The 20,712-nt window shown below is 41.9% G+C and overlaps 1 protein-coding gene and 2 long non-coding RNA genes across 8 annotated transcripts; 1 reads left to right on the top strand and 2 right to left on the bottom strand.

The window, feature by feature from the left end:
- Nucleotides 1-1,888: 1,888 nt before the first annotated feature.
- On the bottom strand, nucleotides 1,889-2,468 carry LOC135589259 (uncharacterized). Its single transcript, XR_010476668.1, has 3 exons — nucleotides 2,269-2,468; nucleotides 2,085-2,128; nucleotides 1,889-1,919 (listed from the first exon to the last, which is right to left on the bottom strand). It is a non-coding gene; the product is annotated as an uncharacterized LOC135589259 (long non-coding RNA).
- Nucleotides 2,469-2,942: 474 nt separating this feature from the next.
- LOC108951845 (uncharacterized) lies at nucleotides 2,943-5,919 on the top strand. 3 transcript variants are annotated; one of them, XR_010476567.1, is made up of 6 exons: nucleotides 2,943-3,530; nucleotides 3,675-4,059; nucleotides 4,162-4,277; nucleotides 4,661-4,731; nucleotides 4,815-4,863; nucleotides 5,663-5,919. It is a non-coding gene; the product is annotated as an uncharacterized LOC108951845 (long non-coding RNA). The 3 variants fall into 3 exon arrangements; XR_010476565.1 differs by having other exon boundaries at nucleotides 2,943-3,541; XR_010476568.1 differs by having other exon boundaries at nucleotides 2,943-3,541; nucleotides 3,675-4,076.
- Nucleotides 5,920-6,117: 198 nt separating this feature from the next.
- LOC135589007 (uncharacterized) lies at nucleotides 6,118-8,967 on the bottom strand. 4 transcript variants are annotated; one of them, XR_010476562.1, is made up of 6 exons: nucleotides 8,760-8,967; nucleotides 8,527-8,658; nucleotides 8,125-8,208; nucleotides 7,950-8,051; nucleotides 6,596-6,904; nucleotides 6,118-6,388 (listed from the first exon to the last, which is right to left on the bottom strand). XR_010476562.1 is itself a non-coding variant. In XM_065081329.1 (5 exons), the coding sequence occupies exons 1-5, from the start codon at nucleotides 8,934-8,936 to the stop codon at nucleotides 6,803-6,805; spliced, it is 597 nt and encodes a 198-aa protein (XP_064937401.1). In that variant the 5' UTR covers nucleotides 8,937-8,967; the 3' UTR covers nucleotides 6,460-6,802. The 4 variants fall into 4 exon arrangements, 1 of the variants encoding a protein (XP_064937401.1); XM_065081329.1 differs by lacking the exon at nucleotides 6,118-6,388 and having other exon boundaries at nucleotides 6,460-6,904; XR_010476563.1 differs by lacking the exons at nucleotides 6,118-6,388; nucleotides 7,950-8,051; nucleotides 8,125-8,208; nucleotides 8,527-8,658; nucleotides 8,760-8,967 and adding an exon at nucleotides 7,091-7,568 and having other exon boundaries at nucleotides 6,460-6,904.
- Between the last annotated feature and the right edge of the window lie 11,745 nt (nucleotides 8,968-20,712).

The following is a 20,712-nucleotide window of genomic DNA, read 5'->3' as shown; positions in this document are numbered from 1 at the left end:
TTTCCGAGTTCTTAGCCGATGGTGCAACCTGTGGTGTACGTGTGCCATGAGCAACAGTTCAAAATAATATAATTCACATTCCTTTAATTATTATTTTTTTCTTCTCCTCTCGTCGGTAAATTAATTGTTTGGAAAATATTATGGTCGATACACCAAAAGAAAAAAAAAAGGAAAAATTCTACTTCATACCTCTTCGATATCTGTCTGGATTATCTGCATGTTGGATCTCACCGCTTGCCTACACAGTGCAGCGATATCCAGATAGATAGAAACGGATCAAAGAAGTTTTAACGTACAGAATAAATACCAAGGAAATCGAGCAAATAATTCAGAGCTAACATGACTTGCAAGAAGCAGACCTAAACGTTTTGATTCACACCACGTACCTCTGCATCATTGTCTCCGCTCCCGGTTTCCAGAAGTTCGATCTCATCTGTCAATCTCTTGATCTAGCCGGAAAACAGTTCTCAGATGATGGACGGATAGAGGTTTCTCCTTAATCTTTTTGTTTTCCATTCTCATGGTAATCAAGATTCGACACATTACAAGATCCGGGTCGTACCTCCGCATCATATTCTTCCTTGCTCTTCACCAGATCCCGGTGATTCGATTTCAGCTCCTGGTACTCATCCCTGTATTTCTTCAGCTCGCCCGCAGTCTCGCGTGCTTTAGCCTGTCATCAACGAATCCAAGAAATCATGTCATGAGAGAGAGAGAGAGAGAGAGAGAGAGAGAGAGGATGCAGACCCGGAGTTTTTCCACGCGCTTCTTCAGTGCCTTGTCCTCGTCGATTACCTCATAGAGCAGACGTCGGCGACGAGAGAGTAGTTTCTGGCAGTCGCGAAGCTGTTTTCGTTGCCCTGCTGTCGTTGGATCCGAGGTGTGGAGAATGGTCTGGATGTTCCCCATGGGATGCGCCCTGCTGTCGTTGTTGGTTCCCGCAGCAAAGACGACGAACAAGAACAAGACGATATGAAGACGCAGCAACTCGGGACGAGGACTAACGGGAGGAGAAAGCCAAGCTCAAGAAACCTTTGATCTCACCGGGAGAGGGAGATCGAGAGAGAATGGGAGGCATGCAGAGGGAGAACGCCGACGTGCTTTTATAGTGGGTCGAGGTAGGCAATATGGTGCATCAAGATTCTTGTGTTCTTGGGAACGGCTTTCTTGTTCTTTGGTTATCTGCTCCTCCACCCGAGCTCTGCTCTGCGGCCTTGACGAAGCTGCAACGAGCGAGCAGACGAGATCTCAGACCGGGAGAAGGAGACGTTGGCTCGAGAGATAGCAGAGCTGGAATCTGCAGGATCAATCGCCAGCTGCCTTGCAGCGACAGATCGAAGAAAGAACCAACCAGCAAAATGATTAGCTTGTTGGCAAAACAAGGATGGATTTGCATAGTTCTTCATGAGGTGTGTCGTACTGTTCATCGGTGCTTTTTTAGTTGCAAAGTGATTAGCTTATTGACCTTATTTTCAGATAAAAAATGAACATGTTTGTGAAAACCAATACCTTCTCTGCTCCTGCCCACATTGGTGTCATGTAGCAGAGAATACTACCAGGTCGCATTTCTAGCTGGAACAGTTGTACTTAAAGAACATAAAACAACTCCAAGTTAAAAGGTGAACAAAGAAACATTAAAGATTCTTTGTCAAGTTCTGATGAATTGATTGATGTTCTTTGTCAATCAATTGATTGACAAAGGATACCGCTATACCAAAAAAAGCATGCAAACACGACAACTCTTGATTATTAGTACATGAACTCAAACCCAACAAATTTTTGAATCCTCACAGTTGATATGGGAGCTTCACAATTGCTCCAGCCATGCATGGCCATATTTCTCAGGAACTCACGCTCAGTAACATTTACGACAGTGATCGACTCGTTCGTCTCCTCACATTCTTCTTCCATCTTGCGGCCTGCCCATGGAGAGAATGTTTAGTGGTGATCTTATGCATGTTAGAGATCTTGGAGCTCATGATGACTGTATGTCAGTATGAAGAAAATATGATGACTATGTATACACATGAGCAGCCGGAGATATGCATCATCCACGGAAGAAGGAAGAAGATTTTGCGGCTCACCTCATGATTTCCAGAAGCTTGATGTCAGTAGCCAATCTTGCAGCCTACGGAATGCAACAATTTCCGGATCACAAATGTACAGATAAGAAGAAAGATCGAGTGAGTGCTTAAAGAAACATCTTCTTTTCTTGGTTATTGATTCCAAGAAGTCAATGCTATCAAGAAAAGTCTCTATCCTTCCTACCTCTACATCGTATGTAGCTTTGCGCCTCACCAGACGATCGTGCTTGCTTTCCATCTTCTGGCACTCCGCCATGCAATCCTTCAACTCCTCAGCGGCTTTGATTGACTTGACCTACGCATTCCAATCAAAACATCATCACACGAAGGAATCCAAGAGAGAAGCTTGGCAAGAGAACCCAGACCCGGTCGCTCTCTACGCGCTCGTTCATCCACTGTTCTTCGTCTTCCACCGCGGAGAGCCTGTTCCGGAGCCGACGGATCGTGTCGTCGTAGTTGCTGAGCTGAAGAAGCAAGGCCGCCTCGTTCCTGGGGGTGCTTTGGTCGTTCCCCATGGATCGCCTCGTTGATTCCTTTAGGTGGACTGCCTCAGGAAGAAGACTAATGCAAACGAAGAAAGAGGGAGGGGCCGGGGGGGCGGCGGGGCCCGGTGTGGTCGGTTTGAAGTAGTAAGCGTCGGATCCATAGTGTGTTGTTGATTTTGAACCGGGTCGGGTTTCGAATTGGTTCCGGGTCATAAGTCTTGGAACCCGATAAACCCGATATCGTACCGGGTCGGATCCAGATTCTTGATTTTGAATCGGGTCAGGCGTTATATATATATATATATATATATATATATATATATATATATATATGTAGACCCTTTGATTCATTTCTTTCTTTGCTTCTCCGCGCTTCCTCTGTTTCTTGGATCTCTCTCTCTCTCTCTGGGGTTAAACCCTAAGAGGACCCGTGCTATGACCTGCCCGTCCCGTCTCTCTTCTCTCTTCTGTTGGTTCTTGGAATGTTCGATGCTGCGCCTCTCCTTATTGATCCCCCATCGGAGTTCTTTGGGGGTTCTTTCTTGGGAGTTCTAGGAACTCCATTGGTGCCGGGAAGGAATCTTGGTCATCAACGAATCCAAGAAACCATGTCATGAGAGAGAAAGAGAGAGTAGATTGGCTGAAAGCATGCAGACCCAGAGTTCTCCCACGCGCTTCTTCATCGCCTTGTCCTCGTTGATTACCTGATAGAGCAGACTTCGGAGACGAGAGAGAAGTTTCAGGCAGTCGCGAAGCTGTCGCTGTTGCCCTGCTGTCGTTGGATCCGAGGTGTGGAGAATGGTTTGGATGTTCCCCATGGGATACGCCCTGCTGCCGTTGTTGGTTCCCGCAGCAAAGACGACGAACAAAAACCAGACGATCTGAAGACGCAGCAACTCCGGAATCTGCAGGATCAATCGGCAGCTGCCTTGCAGCGAAAGATCGAAGAAAGAACCAACCAGTAAATCTTCCGTGTGTATAGATAACCCTCTTTACTTGTTGGCAAAACAAGGATGGATTTGCATAGTTCTTCATTTGGTGTGTTGCACTGTTCATCAGTGCTTTTTTAGTTGCATAATGATTAACTTATTGACCTTATTGTCAGATCAAAAACGAATATGTTTGTCAACACCGATACCTTCTCTGCTCGTGCCCACTTCGGTGCCGGGAAGGAATCTTGGTGGGTTCGGGACCTCTGAGACCGCATGTATGATCTCCATCCAAGAAAAGATCTCGAAGGGCCCGGCGGAATCCCCCTCATCTCCAGGCCTTCTTGCCATCGGTGACCTGTATGTACTCCACCAAGAAGGAAGCTGATGGTTGGTTCTTTCTATGTCTCTCTTTCTTCCTTCCAATCTTGTGGTAATATTGAATCTAGTTGCTATTCTGACGGAAACCGTTCAACGAATGTAGTCAGACGTCTGACGAGAAGGATTCGGAAGTATGGCACACTGCGACGGGAATGCAGCGATCCGGATGATTAAAGCCTGGTTTGCCATCTTCGCGTGTTCGTTTTTGGTTCTTCTGTTTTCCCCTCTCATGTGAATTCTCGGCTTCCATTCTTGTGGTCTTGACTTGGTTGCATCCTACAGGAAGAAGCAGAAATGAAGCTCATGGCCTTGAGAGATTTGATTGGGGCAAAGGAGAACAGGGTCGCATGATCAATTTGATGCATCGCTGATAAACAACGAAGATTGCCAGCACAAAGGTACCAGTATACCTTAGTTCCACATTAAGTTTGGGCAAAGATATGATTGATTTATCATCAAATTGAATATCCCAATTTAGTAAACTTGGACTTAATCGTTTGGGTTCAAATTCGACAAAGTGAACATGTTATCCCAATATTGTGACATTAATTATCCTATTACAAAATGTTGCCAACTTTCTTTTTTCTCTTAAAGAAAAATTGTATTCGCTAAGTGTTGAGAACTACATTTACAGCTAGAGATTCAAAATGACTCCATGAAGGCTCCTCGTACCAACTTTTGGAGAGCCAACTGCTTTTTAGAACATTGTGTATACTGCACATGAATCAGTTTCCTACTACTTTCTATGTTAACACCTTTCTTTTCCTGCTTTGTTATCTAGATTGAACAACTGGAGGATCATATTAAGACCTTGGCAAATGATCAAGAACAGCCAAAACAACCCAGGGCAAGGTATGAGGATAGGAAAAAGAAATGGTTGGCTCATCAAAAAGTGGTTTTTGATCATATTGATGATGCTCGTACTCTTCTTGCAGAAAGCAGAGTTGTGACGGAAGTGAACAATAAAGGATCTGTAAGTTCATCGTAAGTGCTTCCAGTAACTCAAGCGAGAAAAATTCTTGAACTTTATAAATTTCAAAATCTGATTAATTATGAATTTTGATACAGAGCTACGATCTGTTGGTTAAAATTATTGACACTTGATGATAGGATAGGCGATTTCCACGTGAATCCCTCCTAGCTCAGTTAGCAGCAGCTATCACCGTGCCTATGTATACAAGTGCAGAATGCTTCTACTATCATGTTCCACAATTTGAACTTTACTAAAACTTTTTTGTTATTTTTTTAATTAGTCATATCAAGTTAGAAGCTTCATTCCTTTATTCAGAAAATCATCATAGTAGTTTGTTTTGCAATAATGTCTGAATGATTTTACACATATCCAACTTATTGTTCTCCACTTCAAGTCTGTCCCACCTATTGAGAAAAGCATTCTAGCTGAAAGATCAAGTATCATTTGTAGTAGAGAGTTGATCGGATGGTTATCATCACCTCTAAGACAGAACTCTGATTTACAGGCTCTTTTCCATAACAGAACTTGGTCTTATCACTAACAAGCTTATATTTCCCTCTGAGTTTGATGTTTTTTTTTCTTCTTCTGTACAAAGCACTGGGAAGAACTTGGACATGTCAAGCGATAAATTCAATACTGATCCATGATAATTTGATAATGATTCATGCTTTCATTTTCAAGGGTGACTTAAATCAAACAGTTCAATACAAGGTTATCATTGTTGCCAGTGTTTCTGCATTTATTTCATTTATTGTATCGATGGGCATATATTGTTACACAGCTTAAAAAGCTTGATATATATAATTGTAGGTTTGGCACCGAGGTTTTCTAAAGACACGATGGATGATACTGAGCAGACCAGTAGGGACCCTGTACCACTGCTAGGTTTGAAGCAATTTTCCGCCGATCCTAGTCTCTAAATCTACGATTTAAGTTTTGCCATTGGTTGATTATCCTCTTCCTTCAAAAGTGGCTCATGCTTCCATTGGTCAATTTTTATGCTTAAAACATGAAATTCAAAATGGAACTGGATTTTTTTTGTCCTGGCAATTACTTTTTGGCAATAGCTTATTCCCGTTTGGAAGATTTTCGCAAACTTTTTCTTGATTGGCTCTTAAGCTGTTCGATTTGTTGATTGGTTCTAAGTTTTGCCCAATCTTTTCTCAAATGCTTGATTATTGGTTCTATGTTTGTTCGATTTGTTGAATGTCTGCCAAACTTGAACTTGTGACCTATGAATTTTGTGCGCATCGACATAAGCTGTTAACTTTTCGTAGCTCTGACTACATATTGTAATATAAATATATTATACACACACACACACATGTAATACACGTATAATTCCACAATTTGAATCCTAGTGTTTTTCTTCTGCATATGTTATTTAAGAAAGAAAGAGTCGAACATCAAAGAAACCAGTAATCAAATAGCACCTTTTGGCAATCTCACCGGCTTAGTCTCTTTTGCAACCATCCAAATACAGAACCACCGAAGCCGACGACTCCGCGATGCACTTTTTCTTCATTGTGAACCATCCTGGTAGTACCTCTTGTTAGAGCTAGCCCCAGGATATTTACCAGATAATTTTGGCAACACAACAAAGACAATAAAGCGGAAAGAATAAAATGATAAGAACAAACAAAACACAAGAACACCAGATATACGTGGTTCGGTCAAATGACTTTGATCTACATCCACGGAAGAAAGAGGAGCAAATTACTACTATAAAAGAGGGACACTTACAAATGCTTTAGGAAATGTTCCTAGGTCATAAAACACCTTCAGCTTCCTAAACAAGAAGACTTCAAACCATAAGCAGGTTTTCTTGTGATGCCTGCTGTTCTTCTTGTGGTGTCTGTGGTACTTCTCGTGGTGTGTCTAACATTAAAGCTCAGGCCCTTATTTATAGTTTCAAGATGAGACAACAAGTCTGATTTTTTCGATGTGGGACTATGGGACTTGCCAAACTAACACTGCACTACCTCCGTTATCACAAAGTGGTGGAGGTGGAGGGTGAGGTGACGCTGGCCTCCGGTTATTCCAGCTCCATTTCTGTTTCCGAATGCAGTTAATCAGATAGGTGCAACATCATGATAAAGACAAAAAAAAAAAAAAAAAGGCATGTTGGTGTCAGAAATGATCAAAACATAAAGCATCGCCTTGTTTGTTTTGCTTTTGATTAAAATTGAGAACAGATAACCAAACATGGAATAATTTTATGGCACACATAAGAACTACCAAAGGTGTGTATATATTTGTAATTCGGGCTACAAATCCTTAATACTTCAAATCAAATGCTGCTCTCCTCGCAGTCGCGGGGCTGATCCTCCAACGCCGCAGCTGGAGATTTCGTCTGCCATGGTTCATTTCCTGGACCAAGAAATAAAACCCGTGTTCCCCAGCTCGGAACAAGAAATATTGGAAGTCAGGAGGCCCTTTCCCTGCCTGCTGGGGATCAGAAACCTCTGAACCCATAAGAAGCAGCACAGGCAGAGAGAGAGAGAGAGAGAGAGAGAGAGAGAGAGAGAGAGAGAGCGCTTGCGATCAAGAAAGCTGTGAACCCAGACACAGCAACAAGAGAAAGAGGAGAGGGAGAAGAAGAGGAGGACCTTGCTGGCGATAAACAAAGCTTTGAACACAAAAGCAGCAGTAGCAGCGGAAGAAGATAAAGAGGACAGAGAAAGAACCAAGGGAGAATCTTGCTTAGGGAACAAGAAAGCTCCACTCATTGACATGAGTCTGAATTACCCACTCACTCCTTATATTCCGGTAGTCAATTCCTTGTACAAGTTGCAAGCCATGGTGAATACCCCCCCCCTCACTCATTAGATGTCAGTATCACTGTTGAAAGCCATCACAAAGCAAGAATTACTAACTAACAAGCTTCTTCATGGTGCATACAAGAAGCGATCCGTAAACATCAAAGGAACCTAAACCCAAGGATCAAGGGAAATGCCTCGCTTTTTCATGCCCGAATTCGCTTTCCCTATGTGCATGATGAGACTTGAAGTAATTAGCGGAGACACAACATTGAATTGTAAACCAAAATAATCAATCAATTAAGAATGATTTATTAAAAAAAAAAACTTTCGCTCACTTTATCAGCACTGCTGTTGTGTTCGGCCTCTGATCCTTTGCCATCTCTCCTCTTGCTCAACTGTTTCAGCAATCGTCGATTCTCTTCATTGCATTTCTTGACCTTCAACAAAATATGGCATCGATTACTGATGTGATGAGGTAAAGGAGAGTAACAACTCATCTATCTTTGATACCTCTTCTTGAATTTGTCGCACATTGGTCCACAGCGCTTGCCTGCTATCTTTTAAGGATCCAACCTCAGCCCGCAACGCATCGATCTAACGAACGCAGCAATAAGTAATAGGGGAATTGGTACTGATGCATGAATGCCACTTAAAGTTGAAGACAACACTCTGTGTAACCAACAAAAATTTCGAACCAATTTCCACAGTTATTGCGCTGTCGACTGGCATCAATTAAACCCTAATTTCCCTTCCAGTTTCTTGATCTTCCTTTAGTTTAGCCAATTTAAAAGCAATATGACTATCAAGAGACGACATCATCACACAGCATGATCTCGATCAAGAAACAACATGAAGAGAAAAGCGTAAAGGATTCTTCAATCAACACCAAAAGCAAAAAGGATATCACCGCACATCATCGTCGACTTTGTACCAAGTTCTCGGTGACTTCCCATACGTATCAACCCAGAATTTTTTCTCCATCTCCAGATCGTTCCATGCGCTAATGCACTTGTCCAACGCCACGTCGCTCAGTCTCGCCCCGTACTGCGACCCACCACAGCGAGGTCAGGAACAGAGCAAAGCAAAAGACAAAAAAAAAAAAAAAGGGAAAGGATCTGACACAGGAACGGGAAAAGAACACGAACCCGGCGCTTCTCCAGGCGATCCTCCAACGAGAGAACCTCACGCTCGAGAGACGAGATCTGATCTTGGAGTTCGCGGCAGCGATTCTCGCAGTTGACGAGCTTCTGCAGAGAGTCCTCCTCGAGCTCGTAGTCGCCGGGCGAGCCCTTGTCGGCGTCCGATGGAGGAGCGCGAGACATTGTTCGAGGAAACCAAAGCCCGCCCTAAAGATCGGAGGAAGATAAATGGAACGGAGGGAGCGGAGAGTAGGCGGTGGTCTTATATAGCGGTGCACCACCACGTTGTATTAAGATTAACGCACCACGAGGAGCTCTGACGACCGTCCGATATGGAGGGAAATTAAATAATGAGTTTTAATTTGGAAAGAGGTTTAACAAATTAAAGATTTAATGCATTCACAATTAGCTGTCACTCGAGATGGCTTTCACAAGTGTTATGGGAAAGCCGAGTGACACGATCCATCCTCCACTTGGATTGCCAGCGCACACAAGAAGAGAGAGAGAGAGAGAGAGAGAGAGGCTAAAGTACAAGGGGCGGAATTGAGTATTGTTTGGCGGTGAGCAGTGTTTAATGGTCGCAAGATAAAGCGGCTAGAAAAGGACAAAGGGGAGGATCTTGGTTTGGGACCAAGAAACCTCCAAACCCAGCAGCCCAAGAAACGAGAGAGAGAGAGAGAGAGAGAGAGAGAGAGAGAGAGAGGACTTATATATATATATATATATATATATATATATCCTTGCGTTAAGATTCGGGTTGATTAAATAAAGATTGATGGATGATTTATGATCTTGTACCAAAAACACATACCTCAGTCAATTATCTCCGACTGCGTCTTTGTGGAAAAAAACATCTTCAATCATCTCACCTCACATGAACTCATCAACTTCTCTCGGCACTTGGATCCGCCTTCTCTTGGATGTGATCGCTCGGCTGCTGATCGATGTCGGACACTTTCGCCTGATCATCGTGCATTCCCATGAGAGCACAAAGCTGAGGAAGATGACCCAAGAAAGAGGTCAGACCTAGTGTTGCTTGATGAGTTCATCCAGTGCCTGCACTTGGTCCTCCTTAGTAGTGATCTCGCTTTGGAGGGAATCGACGACTTCATTGCACCCACTGATCTCCTACTGTGTTGACGAACTTGAAGAACTTTGTTTGGCAGAACGCCCCATGGATCCTTCATGTAATAAATATCTAACCCTAAGCATTCCCAGACTTGTATATAACAAGAAGATAAAAATCCCAAACACAAACAAATATATAAAAGGCAATTTCTGCTTGCAATCAAGAATGCTTTGAAACAAGAAGCAAACAAGAGAGTGAGAAAAGGGCAACTTCCGCTTGTAATCAAGAACGCTTTGAAACCATAAGTAAAGAGAGAGAGAGAGAGAGAGAGAGAGAGAGGGATCGCTCTAAATCAAGTTGATGTTGATACGAGGTATAATGCAGAATGCATTTAAAAAAAAATCGATAATAGGAAAGGAACAAATTTATGATAATACTTAAATCGAATCAAAAGCTCACAAACAAATTTAAAATCACAAAGGGATACAAAAAATTTACCACCCCAAGGATAATAAATACGGATACAGAACTGAAAATAAAAGACTCACCACTCAAGGAAGTATCCAAGAGATATAGAGTTTAAGAGAAAACTCCAATAGAACTTATGCCAATATCATCAATTTCTAAACTTTTAACCCTAAAACACCAAAATAAGTACTAGTGTATGAAACAATCCTTCATGCATTGAGAATTATGAGATTAAATATTTTACAATCGGTAACTAACTCGTTTAATATGTTCCTTAGTCATGAAGAAAAGTACTTTGAAACAGTTTTAACTTTATGTAGGGAATATGGAGTTGTCATATTTGAGTGGACTGAGTTGAAGACTACGAGGCAATATTATGAGTTGAAAAAAATACCATAGCAGTAGCATAGTTTATATGAGTATATTGTAGTAAATTAGACATTTCTATGTTAATCTCTCTTGGTTGAAAAAGACTTATCCTTAAGTCCTTGTTTGTTTCATCAACATGATTATGATAAGGACTTAAATCAGACACATTAAATATTGGGGACATTTCGTAATATACAGGTAGCTCGATCTTATAAGCATTTTTGTCAATTCTCTTGAGCACCTTGAATGGACCATCAGCCTTTGGTTTTAATTTTTTAAATTTATCCGATGGAAACCTCTCATTCATTAGATGAATCCAAACCAAATCACCTACATTAAACTCCACATGTTATTTGTGTTTGTTGGCAACTTACATGTGTCTCTCATTTTGCTTTTCTATGGTTGCTTTAACACTTTCATGTAGCTTCTTTATCTACTTAACTCTCTCATCAACATCTCCACTAAATTGCTTAGTTGTCGAATGAGGGACTAAGTCCAAAGGACCAATATGATTAGTATAATAAACAATCTCAAAAGGGCTCTTACCAATGCTATGATGCATGAAATGATTGTAGGCAAACTTAATTTGTGAAAGAACGAGATCTTGTTGTTTAATGTTCTTTCCAACATAACTTCTAAGTTTCTCGAGCTTCTATTTGTTACCTCAGTTGGCCCATCAGTTTGTGGATGATGTGAGTTATTAAAATTCAAAGAAGTACTCAACTTCCTCCAAGAGTCTTCAAAAATGGCTAAGAAATTTTGAATATCGATCAAACACCATAGTTCTTGGAATATGATGTAATATAACAATCTTCTTAAAATACAAATAAGTAATATGAGATGCATCATTTGATTTATTACATGAAACAAAGTGAGATATTTTTAAAAATCTATCAACAACAACCATGATAGAATCCTTGTTCCTTTGAGTTCTTAATAGTCCTAAAATGAAATCAAGATTCACTTTCTCCCATGGAGCATTTGGTACTAGCAATGAAATGTACAAACCAGAATTTTGACTTCTTGTTTTTGCCAAATGACACTCGACATTGCTTTACATGTCTCTCCATATCTCTGAATTGCTAGGAACGAGTCGACACTAGGGGGGGGGGTTTGGTGAATAAGTGCAGCGGATAAAAATCGTCGGTTTTAAAAATCTTTCGTACGATAAAAACCTATTTCGTAAAGATGCTTAAATTGAAAGTGTACGGAAGAGTATAGTAAGTAAGGAAGTTTGCAGTTAAAGTAAATTGCTCAAAAGAAATGCAAATCGAGTTTATAATGGTTCGGTCATCGTGACTTATATTTATTCCTGATTCCCCTTCCGTCGAGGCCACCGGCATCCACTAAAGGTCTTCTTTCAATAGGCGAAGACCAACTATCTCTTTATAACTCTATTCTCCTTTTGCAGGCTCAAGAGAGAACCTTTACACCCCCACTTACTCCTCCCTAAATAGAATTCTATACACTTTGAGATTGAGAGGAGTTTACACAAGATTACAGCAGCTTTTTCTTTCTTTTTCACTCTCAATTCTTATGTATTTAAACCTGGAATGAGAGGGGTATTTATAGGCCTCAAGTTGATTCAAACTTGGAGCATAAAAATGTCTCATCCCCGGTTTTCGGGATCCTAGCGGTACCACCGCCTATGTTGGGCGGTATCACTGCCTGCTGCACTAACACTGGGTGGTACCACTGCTTGATACCTTGCCACTGGGCGGTACCAATGCCCAGACCGATAGTACCACCGCCTGACATAGTCTCGAAGACTATGCCATGACGATGCCACCTATTGGGTCACTATTTGGGCCTTCCACTTGGCCCAACATAGTCTAAACTTGGGCCTAACTGGCCCCTAATTGAGTTGGCTTAATTATATTCTAAACCCACTCAATTATACTCTAAACTAACTCGATCTAGACATAATTGATCACAAGAGAATCCTTGTTGTCCGGCATGTCATTGGTTCATCCGACGCTTCATCCGATCTTTCGACGCATCATCCTCTCCTTCGATGTATTGCTCAATCCGCATGTTATCTTCTCGCAACATCCGATCTTCTTAGCCCGATGCTCGAATTCACGGCCCGAAACCTTCTACTGATACGTCGACCGTTCCTCCGGCTCGACGTCCAATCTTCTGACATGTTTGCTCTGGCCCAACGTTCGATTCCTCCTGCTTTAATCAATTTACCTTTTCTAATCGACATTAGCCTTGCATTACTCAAAATGCTCATTAGATCATAAACACTCTTAATTGGTTTCATCATCAAAATCCGAGATTCAACATGAATATCTTAGGCCAATAGAAATTTGATTGAACAAGAGCTAGAGTCTTGTCCTTACCGAAATGTCCTCCTAAAATACCACCATGAGCTTCAACTAGAATTACTTGTCTCAAAGAAGATGAAACACACAATGCATTAGCTCGAAAAAGAAAATCATCAAAGATAGAAAATTATTGAAAGAAACCTGATTTGCAATTATGTCATATTGAGCCGAAATCCATATCATTCTGATAGAGATCTTTGAATGTTTCAAATCCAACCACTTTGACTTCCATTGCTGATAATAAAGAATGTTTTCTGCTTAATGCATCAGTAACTATATTTTGACCATCAGATTTGTGCTTGATTGTAAAATTATAAGATTGCGAGAACTACACCCAAGCTGTATGCCTCTTATTTAGCTTATGTTGGTGATTAATAAACTTTAATATCTCATGATCAGAATATAGGATAAATGACTTGGCAAGAAGATATTGACTCCAATGAGATAAAGCTCCATAAATGACATATAACTCATTATCATATGTAGAATATTTCCTTCTTGTATCATTTAGCTTCTCATTAAAAAAAGTAATAAACTTTCTACTCAAAACAATACCAATTCCTACATTAGATGCATCACATTCAACTTTAAACACTTTATCAAAATTAGGTAGTACTAAGATCGATCACCTTTTTTTTTTTAAAGCTCAAAAGCATCATTAGCCCTACTAGTCAATTTAAACTTATCACATTTCAGACATTTGGTGATTGAAGCGACAATAAAGCTGAAACCCTTGACGAATCTTTTGTAAAAGAAAGTTAAGCCATGAAAACTCCTCACATCATGCAATGAAGTAAGTGTTGACCAATTAAGAATAACTTCTACCTTGCTTTGATCTATTATGATTCTATTTTTTGAAATAATATATCCCTAAAACACCACACTATGAGTAAAAAAATCATACTTCTTCATATTAGCATAAAGCTTTTATTGTCTCAAAATAAAAAAGATCTTCTTAAGATGATTCATATGCTCCTTTTCAGTACACTAATATATCGTTAAAGTAAACCATAATAAAAGTCTAAATACATGGCTTAAGTATGTGATTCATAAGTCTCATGAAAGTACTAGGAGCATTAGATAGTCCAAATGGCATAACCAACCATTCATATAAGCCTTCTCTAGTTTTAAATGTTGTTTTCCACTCATCTTTAGGTCCCATTCTTATTTAGTGATAGTCACTTCTCAAATCAATTTTAGAGAAAATAGAAGCACAACACAATTGATGAAGTAAATCATCTAACCTTGGAATGGGAAAACGATAGTCTACTATGACCCTATAAGGGCAATTGAGTATCAATAGAGGATCATCCACTCTCGGTGTCATGTGAGAAATATTCTGTGTTCTCGCTCAAGCAAATCCCTGGCCATGATCATTCGGATTGAGAGAGAAAAAATTCTCCAAGAGAATCCGATAAAGTAAAACTCGGATGGATTCCGTATTATCATGGACTTAGCTAGAATTGCCTAAGTCGTGAGGTACCCTTACAATAAAGTCACGAAGTTAGTTGAAGTTGCCTAAGTCGTGAAGCACCCTTGCACCAACTCCTCGGACTTAGCTAGGATTGCCTAAGTTATTAGGCGCCCTTGCAACATATGCGTCCGCAAAGGTTCATCCTAGTTGCAACCTCGTACAACAGAAAGTTGATTAGATTGAGAACGAGCGACGGACAAGTCTCGACGTCTCGCGAAGAGAGAAGCTTTACAAGAAATTCAGCAAGCACCTTGAGTGCAAGAGAGAAAAAAGAGGAAGGAGAAAATAAGGACTTTAGAAGATAGAACGAACAATTGCAAGTCCACAAATAATTGCTCACCGGGTGCTGGGCACGAAGGTAAGTTCTCGTCAAGTTAACATGCGAACTTGTGAAGATTTTTTAATGCCCAATAATATACCGAAGCCTCATCCAGTCTTGTGCCACTCGGGGGGTTCCAGAGTACTAAGATGACTAACGTTTTGGTGTGCTACTGTGGCTTGCAGAAAACGAGCAGTGGCACATGAAAACGGAGCCATTTTGGGGCATTTCGGCCCGGTGCGGCGAGCGGTCGCACTACAGCGTTACAACCTATTTGAACATATATTTTTATAAGAAAAAACACATAAAACCAAGGCAAAATAGGCTGTCATGTCTCTATACAAGTATGCAAAAGTGACAAATGGTTCGTTGAACGAAGTTGTTGCGAGTGCGCGACGACCGTTCGTGACATTCTCCCCCACTTAAACTGTCGATGCCCTCGTCGACGCTTATTGGTAGTTATCGATGATTACTTCTTCATGTCATAGGGTGTCTTTGGGCTTCCAACTAGCTTCAATTCAGGGAAGCTTTCGCCACTTTACATAGTACTCGGTTTGCTCAGCTCCATTGGGTAGCTTTATCTTGCGATCCGCTAAAATGGTTTCAACTCACTTTTCGTAGGAGGCTTTGGTGGGGGGTAGCCTAGTTGGAACAATTCGGGAATCATCTTGCGAATCTAAGTGGTAGGGTTTCAAGTTGCTAGCATGAAAAACATTATGAATTTTGAGCCATGCCGACAACTACAACTTGTAGGAGACGTTGCCCACCCTATTGATAATTGGGAAGGGTCCTTCATACTTGTGCACCAATCCTTTGTGTACTTTGTTCCTAAAGAATTTGAGTGATACTGGTTGAAGCTTTACTAATACCAAATCACTGACTTTGAATTCCTACGGTCGCCTTCCCAAGTCTGTCCACTTCTTCATCTTTTTGGTCGCCTTCTCCAAGTAAGCTCACGCAATATTTACATTTCGGTGCCATTCTTTTGCAAAGTGATATGCTGAAGGACTACTCCTAATATATCCAATAGCTAAGGTGTGAGGAGTTGACGGTTGTTGTCCTGTAATAATCTCGAAGGGGCTCTTGTTTGACATAAAGCTCTGTTATAAGTTGTAGAAGAATTGAGCTATGTATAACAGCTTCACCCAATCTCATAGGTTGGCACTCATATAGTGCCGAAGATATTGCTCAAGGAGCGAGTTTATCTGTTCAGTTTGACCATCCGTTTAGGGGTGGAGTCTTATGGAGAAGTATAACTTAGACCCCTAAATTTTGAATAGCTCGATCCAAAATCGTCCCAAGAACCTAGCGTCTCCATCACTGATGATATTATACGGGACTCCCTAATACTTCACCACATTCTTTATCATCAGCTTGGCCGCCTCCTCTACCGAACAGTGTAGAGGTGTAGCAATGAAAGATACATATTTTGAAAATCAATCAACCATCACGAGTATCGATCCGAGTCCCCCTACTGCTGGCATCTTCGGCTAGTAGAAGGCCCTTTCCACGAGAGCCAAGGTTCAGTGAATACCTGGATGTCCAGCACAAAGGAATTGTGACACTCTCTTAAGAGTTCACGCCTCAAATTGTCCACCAAAGGAACATAAACTCTATTCCCTTTTATGTAAACGAGTCTCTCATAGACCTAAAATCGTTGTGCTTTGCCTTCTTTGATGAGCTGCATTAGGGTTACTACCTGAGGATCATTGTATAGTCCATCCCTTATCCTGGAAAGGAAGCTGGAGTGCAACTGACTTGCTTGGCCTTTGCCCTCCAACTGTATGGCATTCACTCGCTCCACTTTCCGACATGCATCAACCACGACATTTACTTTTCCGGGCTTGTACTCCATTGCCATATCAAACTCAACCAGAAAGTCCTGCCATCGTGCTTGCTTTGGAGAGAGTTTATTTTGAGTTTGGAAATAGCTCAAAACGATGTTGTCTATCCTCAGCACAAATCGTGAACCAAGAAGGTAGTGCCGCCAAACTCGTAGACAGTGGACCACCACTGTCATCTCCTTCTCGTGCATCAGATACCGTCGCTTGGTCTCATTGAGCTTGTTGCTCTCATAGGCCATCGGGTGACCCTCCTGCAATGAGTACTCCTCCAATAGTGAAGTCTGAAGCATCTGTATGGACTTTGAAGGGCTCCCCATAGTCCAGCAATTTGAGCACCGGTTCTTCCAATACAACAGCCTTCAGATCTTGGAATGCAGCTTCACATTTATCAGACCACCTCCAAGCTGCTCCTTCTTCAGCAACTCCGTTAGTGGAGTTGCATGCTTCGAATACCCCGCCATGAAGCGCCGATAGTAGTTGACGAAACCAAGAAAGGATCTCAACTCTAATACCTTCTTTGGAGTTCACCATTCCGCAACAACTTGGACCTTTGATTTGTCCATCCGAATGGAGCCATCATCGATTCGATGCCCCAAGAATAAGATCTTTGTTTGGGGAAAGTAGCACTTCTCCCTTTTCACAAACAAAGTGTTCTCCCTGAGAACCTTGAAAATTGTTCGAATATGCTCGACATGCTTCTCGAGCGTTTGGTTGTAGACGATGATATCGTCCAAGTAGACGACCACAAACTTATCCATATACTCTTTGAATAGTTGGTTCATAAGAGTGCAGAACGTGGCCAGAGCGTTAGTTAAGTTGAAAGGCATCACCAAGAATTCGAACGCTCTATACCTGGTCACGCATATAGTCTTCGCTTCGTCGCCTTCAGCAATGCGCACCTGCTAGTACCCTGACCGAAGATCAAGTTTGGAGAAATACTTAGCTTTACCCAATTGGTCGAATAAGTCCGTGATGAGTGGGATGGGATCCTTGTTCTTCACCATCACTTTGTTGAGGGCTCAATAATTGACGCATAGTTGGAGGCTCCTATCTTGTTTCTTTTGGAAGAGAATTGGAGCTCCGAATGATGCTTTGGAGCTACGGATGAGACCATCGCTTAGTAGTTCATCTAACTACTTTCTGAGCTCTGCCAACTCTGGAAGGGACATGCGGTAGGGTGGTCTTACTAGAGGTTTCACTCTTGGCTCTAGCTCGATATGATGATCCACGCCTCTACGTGGTGACAGAATCTTCGACAACTTGGGTGGCATAATGTCTGTGAACTCCTTTAGAATGTTTGCTACCACAGTAGGTTCATAAATGACATCCTCGTCGAGTGGCTTTAGCTTCACAACAACCATTAATGTTAATTCACCTTTTTGTACCCATTTCTTCAGTTGTAATGCCGATATCTGTTGGGGGTTCTTGGTTCCTCTCCGAGAGATGAGAACCACACAAGGGTCGTCATCTCTCATCATACATAGGGAGTTTAGAAACGACATTGGCACCAACTTCATCACGTGTATAAACTCCATTCCAAGAATCACTTGGAAGTCGTCCAATGGCACCGCCATCATATTCGCGCTCCCACTCTATGTTCGGATCTTGATAGGGACTCCCTTTGCCAGCCAGGAGATTCGCTTGGCCTCCGAGTTCACTACCTTCATCCGACTTGGGTTCTTCTCCAAGATCAGCCCAAGTTGCTTTACTTCTCGATTGGCAATAAAGTTGTGGATAGTGCTCGTGTCCACCATTACACAGGTTTTTTGGCCATTGAGCTTAATGTCCACGTACATCAACTCGCTACTCCTTGCTTTCAATGACTTTGCCTTCATATTCTCCCCCCACTTGACCCTACAATGCATTCAACAAACACATTGCTCCCATTCGGGGACCTTGCAACTCCTCATCGTCGCTACTAGATTCTAAACTACTTGAACTGAGGGTGACGACCTTGCCCTTGTCTGATTTAGGAGGGTGGATTGAAGCTGTTAAAACATTGAGTGCTTGTTTCTGTGGGCACTCCCTCACTATGTGTGACCCTCTGCACAAGAAGCATCCGCTAGGTTTTGGGGCTTTGCCTTTTGAGCTTGGCCCTTTGTGGGAACTCTTCTTTCTTTGTTCGCCCCCGGGCTCCTTCCCTCGAGAATATTTTGGAGGGCGACTTCCTGAAGATTGTTTCCTTTTCCCTAAGTCATCCGAGAAAACAAAGCCGGTGAGCCTTTTTGTGGTCGCAATTGCCCCGATCACATCAGTGACATTCCTTCGATGTAATTCTTGTTGAGCCCATGGTTTTAGGCCATCGAGGAAGCTGAATAGCTTATGCTTCTAGGACATGTCTTGTATGTCCAGCATTAGCATAGAAAATTGCTTCATGTAGTCTTGGATGTAAATACTTTAGCAAAGTTGTCTCAACTTCCTCCTTACGACGAACTCTGTGTTCTCAGGTAGGAACTGAATTCTCAATTCTAGCTTTAAGTCCTCCCATGTGTCCACTCGACACCGACCTTGTTGGATCACCTCTCAACGGGTTCACCACTAAAGTTTTGCATCCCCGTTCAGATACATGGTTGCTATTGAAACTTTAGTATCTTCAGAATCAGGCCTTATAGCTCGAAAGTACTATTTCATGTCAAACAAGAAATTCTCGAGCTCTTTTGCGTCCCTAGCACCTCCATAGCAACACGGGTGTCACAAACTTAGCTGGAATTGCCTAAGTCATGAGGCACCATTGCGTCAAAGTTACAAACTTAGCTAAAGTTGCTTGAGTCATGAAGCATCCTTGCACCAACTCCTCGGACTTAGTTGGGATTGCTTAAGTCATAAGGCGTCATTGCAACATTAGCGTCCGCAAAGGTTTAGCCTAGTTACAACCTCGTACAGGCCTCGAAGGACTTATAAAATATAAAGTTGATTAGTTTGAAAACAAGCGATGGACAAGTCCCGATGTCTCGTGAAGAGGGAAGCTTTACAAGCAATTTAGCAAACACCTTGAGTGCAAGAGAGAAAAAAGAGGAAGGAGAAAACAAGGACTTTAGAAGGTAGAACGAACAGTTGCAAGTCCACAAACAATTGCTCACCGGGTGCTAGGCACGAAGGCAAGTTCTCGTCAAGTTAACATGCGAATTTGTGAAGATTTTTCAATACCCGATAATATACCGAAGCCTCATCCAGCCTTATGTCATTCGGGGGGTTCCAGAGTGCTGAGATGACTAACGTTTTGGTGTGCTGCTATGGCTTGCAGAAAACGAGCAGTGGCACATGAAAACGGAGCCATTTTGGGGCATTTCGGCTCGGCGCGACGAGCGGTCGCACTACAGTGTTACAACCTGTTCGAACATGTATTTTTATAAGCAAAAACACATAAAACAAAGGCAAAACAGGCTGCCATGTCTCTATACAAGCATGCAAAAGTGACGAACGGTTCGTTGAACGAAGTTGTTGCGAGTGCGCGACGACCGTTCATGACATTCTCCCCCACTTAAACTGTCAATGCCCTCGTCGACGTTTATTAGTAGTTATTGATGATTACTTTTTCATGTCGTAGGGTGTCTTCGGGCTTCCAACTAGCTTCAATTCGTGGAAGCTTTCGCCACTTTACATAGTACTCGATCTATTCAGCTCCATTGGGTAGCTTTATCTTGCGATCCGCTAAAATGGTTTCAACTCACTTTTCGTACGAGGCTTTGGTGGGGGGTAGCCAAGTTGGAACACTTAGGGAATCATCTTGCGAATCTGAGTGATAGGCTTTCAAGTTGCTAGCATAAAAAATATTATGCATTTTGAGCCATGCCGACAACTACAACTTGTAGGAGACGTTGCCCACCCTATTGATAATTGGGAAGGGTCCTTAATACTTGTGCACCAATCCTTTGTGTACTTTGTTCCTAAAGAATTGGAGTGATGCTGGTTGAAGCTTTACCAACACCAAATCACCGACTTTGAATTCCTGCGGTCGCCTTCCCAAGTCTGCCCACTTCTTCATCTTTTTGGTCGCCTTCTCCAAGTAAGCTTACACAATATTTACATTTTGGTGCCATTCTTTTGCAAAGTGATATGCTGAAGGACTACTCCCAATTTATCCAA

The sequence above is a fragment of the Musa acuminata genome, chromosome BXJ1-8 (assembly GCF_036884655.1).
Source record: "Musa acuminata AAA Group cultivar baxijiao chromosome BXJ1-8, Cavendish_Baxijiao_AAA, whole genome shotgun sequence".
Taxonomy (NCBI): domain Eukaryota; kingdom Viridiplantae; phylum Streptophyta; class Magnoliopsida; order Zingiberales; family Musaceae; genus Musa; species Musa acuminata.
This window is presented reverse-complemented; position numbering and strand designations above follow the sequence as displayed.

What these genes read in the sequence shown, in the direction of transcription:
- LOC135589007 (XM_065081329.1), bottom strand. Translation starts at nt 8,936, where the DNA reads ATGTCTCGCGCTCCTCCATCGGACGCCGACAAGGGCTCGCCCGGCGAC. An exon ending in ATCGCCTGGAGAAGCGCCGG is followed by an intron (nt 8,659 to 8,759) that starts GTTCGTGTTCTT and finishes GGTGGGTCGCAG; the next exon opens with TACGGGGCGAGACTGAGCGA. An exon ending in GGTACAAAGTCGACGATGAT is followed by an intron (nt 8,209 to 8,526) that starts GTGCGGTGATAT and finishes TGCGTTCGTTAG; the next exon opens with ATCGATGCGTTGCGGGCTGA.